An 11975-nucleotide genomic window follows, 5' to 3' on the forward strand; every position below is an offset into this window, starting at 1 on the left:
CGACTGGGCGCTGTGATCTACAGCACTATTTCACTGGTCAGAGACCTCCTGAAGACCCACTGAGGACTTGTATCATAAGGGCATAAAGGCATCATAAGGGCTGCGACTGGAATTCACCGCTTTCGGTATGCAAATCGGGCCGTAGGTGAAAACAAGACTGGGGTGTCTGCTTGTGCATAATCTCTACAGACTGAACAGGAGGAGGGACACACACATTTGCATTAAAAGGGGGAGAAAAAGTGGCGTACTAATTTAGTACCATTGTGTTAAGACTCATAAAGGGGGAGTGGGGGCAATCGACCTTTGGTGTAAAGTCCCTCCCCACGCACAGACACACACACGCCTCCCCTTCCTCAACCCCGATGTGACCCCCCCTGTTCTTCCGTGCGGACAGCACTGTCGGACCCTGGCGGGTTTTTATTATCCATAAGTTTCCTTTGAAGTACACCGCCCCGCTTTACACAGTTGCAAAAATGTTGATTAAAAAAATTAGAGGCGGTTTCAAACTGCCCGTGCCCCCCTCCTTCCTCCATTCCTCCAGCCCCTCCCTCCTCACTGCGCCGGTTTCAAGGCGACCCTTCGGTGTAGGGGCACAGCGAGCGCTTCAACAGACCGAATCGCCAAAGGAGAAGAAGGAGAGCAGCAAGGGCTCATCTGAACAGCAGACGTGGACGTTATGTACCCGCTCGTGGGGACACTCGGTGCCCGACTTTCCCGGTGGTCACGGCTCGGTGGCTTCTTTGTTTTTGTCCAATCGGACCACCACACCGCTAGCGAGCTGAGCAAAAACACCAGGCTGCTCAGCGGCGGATCTCACCCCGCTGACCTCGCTGCTACGATGCGCCTGCCATCCCTGACGGGACTCGGGGAGGGAATTACCAGGCGGAGATCAGAGTCATGTCCCGGACTGTCCGAGGGGACCGAGTCGGTCCTTTGTTCTCCAAATCGCTCCCGACTGGGAATTCAGACAATTCTTTCTAATTAGTGTCCTGTTGTTGCCCTCTTTTCAACCTGCGAGCGAGAGGCAGGGTTCACCTTCACTGTGTTGGGTTTGTCTTGTCAATAACACCGTGGCTTCCGTGGGAGTTATCCCCACTTTGAGGTGGGTATGGATGATTCGTAGCAAATTTACCAAACAGCATAATCAAGAGCACAGCTTATTACTTGCAGCATTTTACGCCTGTTTTTGTTTGTTTGGGGTTTTTTTTTAGTTTTTTACACACGGGTTTAATCCACATCCATAACATAATGTGTGTTTATTCACTGTAATAAAATGATAATAATAAGGTGACTTATTTTTATACAAACATCACACTGAATTTCTATGTAATGAAACCCTCCAGTTCAGCCAAATAACCCAATAAAGGCTAATTCAGCATTCCTCATTGCACTCTCCAACTACAGCACAACAAGCAGCTAATGTGCAGAACAATGTGTCCAGGTTCAGAGACATATCTGTTTATTTCTAGGTTAGGCTTGTCACATGGATAGGAACAGATGGGACCATTTGGTAGATTATGTTTTTTTGTTTTTTTATAGCATATACACCAACTGTGTTCTTTGAGGATGATCCAACTGTATGTTCCAGGCTTTTGGAAAAAGTACTGAAAACCATGATTTATGACCTAAAAACGCTGCTGAGTCAATATAATACCACAGTCATTTTTTTTTTTATCTAACTAACGCTGTTTTTTTGTGTTGTTGTCGTTGTTGGGGTTTTTTTTATTCCACCCAGCAGATATTATAGAGGGAGAACATTTGTTATCCTTGACTCTCATCCAGGCTGCTAGTGTTTTTCTTCTTGTTGTTCGCCCCTTATCTTCCCCCCTCAGCGCCCTATCTCACATCAACCTCTAGCTGTGTGGCTGTCCAAATACTATCTTTTCTAAGGCTTGGGTTAATTCTGTCCTATCAGCTGAAGGATCAGGTAAATGATTTGATTTGCTGGACAAACTATCTGATTTTCTCCAAGGCCTGTGGCTACATTAACCCACGGGGGACAGAGTGAGGAGGCGGCATTGATTCATTCAGCTAGGGGTTCACACCTCTGTGGAGAGGAGACGCATAGCCCTACATAAATACAGAAGGATGTCCTCCTGCATAACCATAAAACACACACAGTAATGGGCTAATAAAACCATGAGCCATGGTTGTATTCTCAGTTAAGTATATTTTCTACTGTATTCCATAAAACAAAACAATAAGTCCAAACAAATACTAACACCCCTCCCTCACACACAGAGCAGTGAGCCTGCATGCCCAGAGGGCTAAATCATTCATCAAACTGCATCTCATGCTCGACACAAGCTCTGTATTGTTACTGAAGCTGGTGCTACTGCACTGCAGCAAGATACATGCAGAAATATGTTAATGAAGAAACCTAATAGCAGTGTCATGTTTCCTGCTGGAGCGAAGCAAATGTACACGCACAGGCAACGCACACACGCATGCAATAAAAATGCCACCGAGGCTTAGATGACTGACACCACACACACAAACACAGACCAACCCCCCCTCCACTTCAGAGCTGTAGGCCCATACAGACCCAGAGCTCTCATGGGGTAACTGCCAATCATCAGACAGAGCCTTGAAGGGTTTTTGTTTTGTTTTTGATTTGATTGGGCCACTTGAGAACGCACAGCTGGCCACTTACTTCACATCAGAAGACATGTGTGCACAAGACAGAGGAAAAAGTAGGTCCACCAATTTCCAGAATGTGTAAAGTGATTTCTGGTTTGTCTCTCGTTGCGTTTTTCTTCCTTTCTTGGGGGGGCGGTGTGTTCAGGTTTAGGAAATAGCCAAATGCACACAGCAAAAACAACACACACATACAACACACCAGCTGGAAGAAGTACATGAGATGGTGCGAGGAGATACTTTTACATCCAACACATCTCAATACACAAAGAAAAAAAGGAAGCAGTAAATATCAAAACAAGCATTGGCATTTGTTCCAGTGCTCCCAGAAAGATGAGGAATATTTTGCGTCACTTAGAGCACGCTTAGTTGAGATCAGCATAACTCCATTTTTACACTCACAGCGTGAAAGGTGGGAACAATACTAGCTGCAAACATTTGGCTTGAGCTTGTGTAAGTTGGAAGCTTGAGCAAAATCCTGAATGTGTTATCATGTGCCACCTGAAGCTTTTTTTTTTTTCTATGTGTGTGTTTGTTTTTCCTTTACAAATGTGCTGCATGCATTGAAGTACAGTAGCTTGTGAAAGGTACTGTTTTGACATCGTCTGTGCACATTGTGCAGTTTGCATTCTGGTTTATTTGCCTGGGTGACCACAGCGATCATTCCTGATGATGTGACCCAGATATGCTATGGGATACAGCACATTTGGTTGTCGGTCTGCTGTATGCAATGAGGGACAAATTAGCTTTTGATTGTCCTTAGTTGTAGGTAAATGTAATGTCAGGGTGTACACCATGACATGAGCCAGCAGGCAAATTAGTCAGCTTAAGCATACATCAGGTGACTAATAGGGCACCAAACGCGTTATTTGGATTTTTTATAAAGAAAGAAAACAGGCGACAGTCTTCTACCAAACCCTGTCTGACTTATAGTCTGAGCTTGTAATCAGATGTGAAGGTGCTAAATAAGTCAGTCTACCATAACTGAGATGGCCAAAAGCTTGTGGTGTTGCTTTTTTGTCTTAATCTTTAAACTTCTTTCTTTTTGCTCCTGGAAATAGCACCATGACAAAGACATGCACAGAGCGGTCACAGCACAGAAATTTCCATCTGCCCCTCCTGCTTTAAACCAACGTGGGGGATGGCAAATGAGGAGGCAGTGGTTGTGTCTGTCAGCTGTGCTCTGTACAGTGCTCAAGCAAGCTTGCAGCTTGCAGGGTTGTATATTTTTGGTACTTGTTCCTCTTCCTGACTTGTGTGGTCAGATCTCTGAGAAATTTTTTCTTTTCTCTAGAAATTAAAAAACAAACAAACAGCACATCCACAGGCTTTCCACAAATGTAAGGAAACAGTGATGCAACAGACTCATATATCCTGCTGAGTAAATGCTCAGTGGTGATGTGTCAGGGTCACTGAGTCCTCCGAAGGCTTGCTGCTCCTGCTGCTGCAAACGCTGCTACCGATCATGCGTCTTTATTCGGTTACTGTAGAACAGAGGGATGGTCTGCACTGCAGAGTGTGTGAAACAGACACAAAACATCACTTTAAAGCTGCTGTCAGTCAATCAGACAAGATACTGTAATGTCCTTTGAAGGATGGGGGGGCGGGCGATGCAGAGATGTATTAACCCTGTGAGCATGTCATCCACTGTAGCATTGAAATCACTCCAAGCCCTGCAAATGGAGGATCTAATGTATTTGAGTTGATTATTCTCCTCTGGCCTCCTCCTGTCAGCAGTTGTAGCCCTCTCTTTCTCGTGTTTGCCTTTCACCCAGTTCACAGGTCGAAGAAGACTCATGTAGTGCAGCAGCCCCACCTGTTGGAGAGAGGTGAAAACTGCAGGTGAAAAAGGTCCTTGACCAGTGGATTTGCTTGCTCTAGAGCCTCACGCCTGTAGTAGAAAAAGAAAGAAGAAGAAAAAAGGAAGGAGACACTAAGTCTCTTTTTTTAAAAATGAGAAAACGCCCCACCCCCCACCCCACTGTGTCGTTTCTCACAGACACTTTTGATCTAGGAGTGCTTCATTCACAAACACCTGCAGTCCACAGACAACACACACACACAACCCTGACAAAGACCGGGAAAATAAAGTGTAGTACACTACAAACACACACACTAAGCGCTGTTTCTCTGGCAGTGCGTGTTTTGCTGGCGTGGCAGTAAAAGGATATCAGAGGGAAGCAGTCTCAGCAGAATCACAGGGGTGCGCTGGGGCGGGAGCTGCAGTGAGATGGAATACATTTTCAATACCAAACACACTCGATCCTCGGCGTGTGTGTGTGCGTAGCCTTTCTAGAAGCATGCATATATGAATTTCTATCAGGGCAAGTGCACACGTCTTTATGCATATGCACGGACCTGCATGTCCTCTCTAACAGGCCTGCATTCAGCTCAGGATACAGCATGAATCTAGGGCAGCCTGATTAATGGGAGCATCATGACTTTGGGCCGCACTAGATCTGTGCTGTCCCTCTCTCTCTCACACACGCACGCACACACAGAAACAGGATATGATGCATTGAACTTGAGGGTGGGGCTGGTCTATCCATCTTATCCTCTTTCATCTCTCTGATATACAAATGTGGAAGATCCGCTTTTAGAAGTGCACAGGAAATGGGCCTGTATCAGCACGGGATCTTATTTTCCCACCATTCTAGGAAAGCTGGCATGAAACCACAGCTTCAATGGCAGCTTTTAACTGCTGTCTCACGGTTTCTCCCCAAACCCTTTGGGTTCTAATATATATACAGTAGCGTGCAAAAGTTTTACGCAGGTGTCAAAAAATGCTGTAAACAAAGAATGCTTTCATAAATATAAATTATTGTTTATTGGCCCCAAATGTATTCTGCAGCAGGACAACAGCCCCAAACATACAGCCAAAGTCACTGAGAACCAGCGTAAAGAAGATCAAGAAGTACTGGAAGTGATGGTATGGCCCCCACGGAGCCCTGATGTCAACATCATCAAGTGTGTCTGGGATTACATGATAACCACAGATGATGTTTGGAACAACCTACCAGCTGAGTTCACTCAAAAACTGTGTGCAAGTGTACCAAGAAGAATTGATGTTGTTTTGAAGGCAAAGGGTGGTCACACTAAATATTGATTTGAGTTAAATTTCTCTTTTGTTCATTCATTGCATTTTGTTGATTGATGAAAATAAATGACTAATACTTCCATTTTTGAAAGCATTCTTTGTTTACAGCATTTTTTCCTCACCTGCATAAAGCTTTTGCACAGTATTGCATATATATATATATATATATATATATATATATGAAAAAATATATATGTATACCTTGCACATGCAGTGACTCAAAGCACCTGGTCAACCGTGCATTTGTGCAGAGAAAAACGACAACGTGAGAACAGGCAGGAGAGTCACGCCTTAGTTTGTGATAAATCAGCCTCTGTCGCCACCTGCTGTCTAAACAACGCAACTGCCTGAAAGAATCTTTTTTTTTCCTTTATGGAGAGATTTAACCTCTTGTCACTCACATCATAAAACCAAAGTCTAAAAACAAAAAGATTACTGTCAAAGCTTTTTATAGCCAATAAACAGCTCATCATGAGGAAAGAAGTGAAGTCATTAAGAAACACACAAGGGCAGCGAAAAGACCCTTTCATGTGACATTTAGAGACTGACTGAACTTTAGTCACGTTACTTTACACACAGTGAGCTCACGTAATACTAAAAACAAAAACAGGTCAGCATAAACCCCTGAAGCACCAAAAAGCAGAGATACTGATGCATTTAAACATACTCCGAGACGCAAAAGCATCCTGTTACAGTCTGCATGTACTGTGCATTAAGTTTAACTCGGGCAGTATTTTCAGAATCTTCTAACATTAAATGAGATCGAGGCTTCGCCGGTTCTCAGCAACAGTCAAATGGAAGGGAATTACTGGCAAGGCGCTTTTAATGGGAGAAGCCACGGTGCACCCACCCTCTAACCTAATATATACAAATAGCACTTATGGCACTTTAAAGCGTCATGTTAATGAATCACTCACAATAAATGGTAAGTGGTAATTGATTTATCTGCCATCTAGCAACTTGGCTTTAACAGCAGCACTACTTCATAAAAATGCAGACCAGCAAAAGCTGCTTAGAGGTGCATTGCTATTATAGCAGTTATGAAGTTATCCTACACTTGCAAGCACAGCTTGTTTAAAAGGGAGTTAATTGAACCCATTGGTGATTAAATTTCTAGTTTTAGCTCTGGCAAGAAAATACATCACTGCTGTAACAGCTCGAAAAGGCCCAAGGGCTGAGCACAGAGAGCGCTGGAAACTGCTTGCGTTTAAGACAGGATGTTTCAGCTTTGCCTTTAAATGTATCAAAATGTAGATCTACATTCAGTTTGTTGCCATTTTAGCTTTAAGCTTTTACAGATACCAGCTCAAAGACCAAAAACTATGAGCAATAATAGAGCTGCACACTAGCATGACTTTGCTCCATGAATAAAGCATTGGTCTGGTTTTTACTGCTGTATAACTGGCATTTTAAGTCTACTTTAACACTCACTGTAATAATTTCAGCATTACTAAAAGACGACTAAGCTGTAGAAATGGTCAAGTCATAAAAAACACAAAAGTCAGACATCACTTCGGAACACATGTGCACTTTATTGGGATTGTTTAGTCAGTGTACAGGTTGGCCCCACCGGTCTGGCACCCCATGTTTACCCCATCATTCCGAGACACCCCCTTGCCCCACCACCCCAGGGATGAACCTTCCAACATGGGGGGGAGAAGAAGTGAGGTCAGGATGAGGGTTTGCATAACAAAAACAAAAATTAAACAGGACCAAGATTTTCTTTTAAGGCTGAAAGTACAAAAAACCCAGACATAACTTACATACAAGCGATACTACAACCATGTTAAGTATGCGCCAACCACTGGGCAGCCTTCACAGAGGCAAATACGTATCTGAACAATGCAAGTTAACATTTGGAATCATGTGTCTGAACAATGCAGTTAACAAACATTTGGAATGACCTAAAGAAAAACAAAATGTACATTTTTTTAAGCCCCAGATGAGACTGCAGAACCCTGGGGTGTCTTTTTTAAAACCTAGCCAAAAACATTACTGTCTCCTTCATCGTTCCAGTTTTTTTTAAATCCTGAGTCAAGCGCCAAAAATAACTGAAGCCATGCCAATGAGTTGGTCATCTATTCTCTGCGCCTGAGTTGTGTATGAGAAATGTGTGGTGTGTGGTTGTTTTGCACAGAGCTGAAGTTGTTGGGCGTTTGGTTGGGGAAGGGGAGAAGGAACAGTCTGTTTAGAAGCATTTGCGGTGGACGATGGAGGGGCCGGACTCATCGTACTCCTGCTTGCTGATCCACATCTGCTGGAAGGTGGACAGGGAGGCCAGGATGGAGCCTCCGATCCAGACGGAGTATTTACGCTCAGGTGGGGCGATGATCTGCAGGACAATGAGGCAGAGTGTCATTGGGATGCTTAATAATTTTTAAAAAGCGCATTAACTGAACCCTTATGAATGCCACTAGAAGGCAAGTCAGCTCACCTTGATCTTCATGGTGGATGGGGCCAGGGCTGTGATCTCCTTCTGCATCCTGTCAGCGATGCCGGGGTACATGGTGGTACCTCCAGACAGCACGGTGTTGGCGTACAGGTCCTTACGGATGTCGACGTCGCACTTCATGATGCTGTTGTAGGTGGTTTCATGGATTCCGCAGGATTCCATACCTGAGAAGATACAAGACACCAGTTAGCAAGTGGAACTGCAGGACACTATAAGGGCCCAGTTTGCATGTGAGGAATTAATAAGCGGTGGATTTCTGTTGGAAACATACCCAGGAAGGAAGGCTGGAAGAGGGCCTCGGGGCAACGGAACCTCTCATTGCCAATGGTGATGACCTGTCCGTCAGGCAGCTCGTAACTCTTCTCCAGGGAGGAGGAGGAGGCAGCGGTGCCCATCTCCTGCTCGAAGTCCAGGGCGACGTAGCACAGCTTCTCCTTGATGTCACGCACGATTTCCCTCTCAGCTGTGGTGGTGAAGGAGTAGCCACGCTCTGTCAGGATCTTCATGAGGTAGTCTGTGAGGTCACGGCCAGCCAGGTCCAGACGCAGGATGGCGTGGGGCAGGGCATAACCCTCGTAGATGGGCACTGTGTGGGTCACACCATCACCGGAGTCCATGACGATACCAGTGGTACGACCAGAGGCGTACAGGGACAGCACGGCCTGGATGGCAACGTACATGGCGGGGGTGTTGAAGGTCTCGAACATGATCTGCAAGGAGAGGGAGAACACATTTTAGCTTTACAAATTTAAAAAGACAAGTCTAGCTTTTGTGACCACTGCACTCACTACATGCTTTAGAGTGAGGCTGACTGAAGTTAGTCGAATAAAAGTGCAGAAAGTAAACATTCCTTCACACTTGTGCAAGTAAGTCAATGTCTAATAAAGTGCAGAGCTACTGCGCTCTAAATAGACACAAGTGCAGGTAAGGCACACAGTCAAGAGACCTGTTGATGATAGATCATCTTAGAGAAGAGTTCCTGGAGGAGAGGAGGGAGGGGAAGGAAGGAGCAAATGAGAATGGAACAGAAGGAAACTGGGGAGATAAACAGAGGTCTGGAAAAAGTGTACCTGGGTCATCTTCTCCCTGTTGGCTTTGGGGTTCAGGGGAGCCTCTGTGAGCAGGACGGGGTGCTCCTCAGGGGCAACTCTCAGCTCGTTGTAGAAGGTGTGATGCCAGATCTTCTCCATGTCATCCCAGTTGGTCACAATACCGTGCTCGATGGGGTACTTCAGGGTCAGGATACCTCTCTTGCTCTGGGCCTCATCACCAACGTAGCTGTCTTTCTGACCCATACCCACCATCACACCCTGAACAGGGAAATCAGTTTTAGTTAAAAAGTCAAAAGTTACAATTTAGAGAAATTAGAGAAGTGTTTGCCAAGTGATAGCTGAACTACAAACATAATATTAACTGTCATTAAATTGAACAATTTTCTTGATATAGGCTTGATTTGCGACACAAGTCACAATTTAAGGTGGCATTAAAAGTAGACATGCGCAGTCGCTAACCTGATGCCTGGGGCGACCGACGATGGAGGGGAAGACAGCACGAGGAGCGTCGTCTCCGGCGAATCCGGCCTTGCACATACCGGATCCGTTGTCAACAACCAGTGCGGCGATTTCATCTTCCATGGCTGAACTGTTGAAGATAAATGAAAAAAGGATTAACACTCAAGTCTGCGGCCATTTCGCTTCCACTTCCTGTTAACTAGCGGAAGTTCACGAGCTCTGCCGCTAGGAGGAGCTCGTGCCCCACATTCCGAGTAAGCCAGACAAAAGGAAGTGGCGCTGCGTTCTGTTGTTACCATATAAGGACATGGTTCGGTTTTGAGCAGCTTTGCGGCTACCGGCGCGTGGCGCGACGCCAGAGCGGCAACGCACGGCAAAAAAGAAAAAAGGGAACAGTCCACATTAAAGAGCCGACAGACCACTCCCTTCATTTTACTATCGTTACAACCAGCGCCCTCCCACTGTTGCTTAATCACGCTCGCTTTTATGAACCTTCTAAGTCCTTTGAGTGAATATCACTGCGTCATGCAGCAGCACAGTCATTCATTGCACAGCACGAGACACTTAAAGGCTGCAGGTATAAAGAAAAAAGATCAAGTCTGCAATTACTTAATACTGAAGCTAGTTTATGAGAAGAGAAGTTGCATAATGAACTTATGCAGACTCATGAATGGTCACAAGCGCTTGACTGGTGATCCATTTCCTGAAAGCCACGCCTTTTCTCGGAGTGAAAGATCAGGCGATTGATTGGCAATTTCCTCATTTCTTTCTTGTCACAGCTAAGAAAACTAAACTGATCGGGACATATTCAGTCACTTGAGCTATTACTCAGTTTATCACCTTTAAAAGAAAGATAAGCTAGGCCTTTTATCTTTTTACCGCAAGCCTTAAACTGACACCAGATCAGGTTAAATAAAAAAGAAATTCAGCTTTTAAAAGCGTGTGTGGGAGTATCCAGGATAAACGAGAGACTTAAAACTGCAACTGCTGCAAATCTGAAGGGCGTGCTAGCATGATGTGGCTAGGCTAATATGCTAAAGTAGGTCACACCCCGCCGCATCGGGCGCACAAAGGGAGCAGCCGGGATCCAGACAGTCTCAACTCGGAAACCCTCTTCAAAGTACCCTGCCTGGGATCAAATGCCAGGCGTCGCCACAATCCTGCAAAAAACGTGTACGACTACACGGTAACAAACACCGGTTTTAGCGCAACCATTAACTCATAGGATGCCATTTACTAGAAGCCGGCTCCATCCAAAAGCACCTGTGAATCGCAGCAGCAGCGCTAATGAACTTGTCTGCAATCATAACAGTTCCTCGTTTTGTTTTGTTAAAAAAGAAAAGCCAAACACAAGATACAGATACTGCTGTTTAACAATCAATACAATTCTTGTACGGGAAGACAAAGAACCGCGTGGTCCCCGACGACAGTTTGCATTAAGGTGAATAAATTCATCCATGTTTACATAAAATAAACAAATCAGCTCGTTGTTTACTTGATAAACATCCTAAAATAAGAATTTATAAATAAGGATTTCTCCGTCTCCTTACCTTTGGGTGGGGGGCTTTTCGCTTTAAGGGAAACGGTTTCAGGCAAATGATATCCCGCACAAGCTGTGAGTGTGACGGCGCTCAGAGTGAATCCGTTAGCTGTGGGCGCTTGTTTTTTATACCCAGCCGTTTGCCTGGCTCTAGCCATAAAAGGTAAACTTTCGGAATTGCGCCCCCTGATTGGTCCGGCGTCACTCACAGGGCACGTCGCGTGCACGCTATGGTGCACCGAGCGCTCGCGATTCGAGAGAGAGAGAGAAAGAGAGAGAGGGAGGCGATAATAGCAAAGGATTGGAGAAAATAAAAGGGAAGGGATTGGTGTGGCGAGGCCTACCTAGTAAGTCTTAATGTGTAGATATACCGCTGTATGTTCAGGTTAAATGACGTTTATTGTTTATTAAAAGTGAAATATGTCCCTGGTGCAACTGCTCAGAGCAGTTTGTTATAAACATATATGAACGTTAGCAGAGCTCAGCACCCAGGACTCCTCCCTGTGAAGGCTGCAGAGGCCTCAGGCTTTTTTTTTTTTATCAAAAGGCTGCCCTCTCTCCCGGTTATTCAGCCTGGAATAACCTGGCATTATTTGATATTTCAGACATCGAAGTAGGGTGGGGGTGATGCTGAGGTTGCCTCCACTTTGAAAGGCAGATGTGAGCCCAGTGGGAGTCACAACCACTGCATCACCAGGTCAAAAGCTTAATGAACACAGAGCTGTGGAGCTGCCCCTC

At 45.1% G+C, this 11975-nt stretch overlaps 1 protein-coding gene across 1 annotated transcript; it reads right to left on the reverse strand.

Annotated features, from left to right (window-relative positions):
* Positions 1–7242: 7242 nt before the first annotated feature.
* actb2 (actin, beta 2) lies at positions 7243–11376 on the reverse strand. The gene is made up of 6 exons (XM_082531212.1): positions 11248–11376; positions 9698–9827; positions 9257–9496; positions 8458–8896; positions 8169–8350; positions 7243–8066 (listed from the first exon to the last, which is right to left on the reverse strand). The coding sequence occupies exons 2-6, from the start codon at positions 9818–9820 to the stop codon at positions 7923–7925; spliced, it is 1128 nt and encodes a 375-aa protein (XP_082387338.1). The 5' UTR covers positions 9821–9827; positions 11248–11376; the 3' UTR covers positions 7243–7922.
* Positions 11377–11975: the final 599 nt, after the last annotated feature.

The sequence above is a fragment of the Aulonocara stuartgranti genome, assembly GCF_965226115.1.
Source record: "Aulonocara stuartgranti genome assembly, chromosome: 4".
Classification (NCBI taxonomy): domain Eukaryota; kingdom Metazoa; phylum Chordata; class Actinopteri; order Cichliformes; family Cichlidae; genus Aulonocara; species Aulonocara stuartgranti.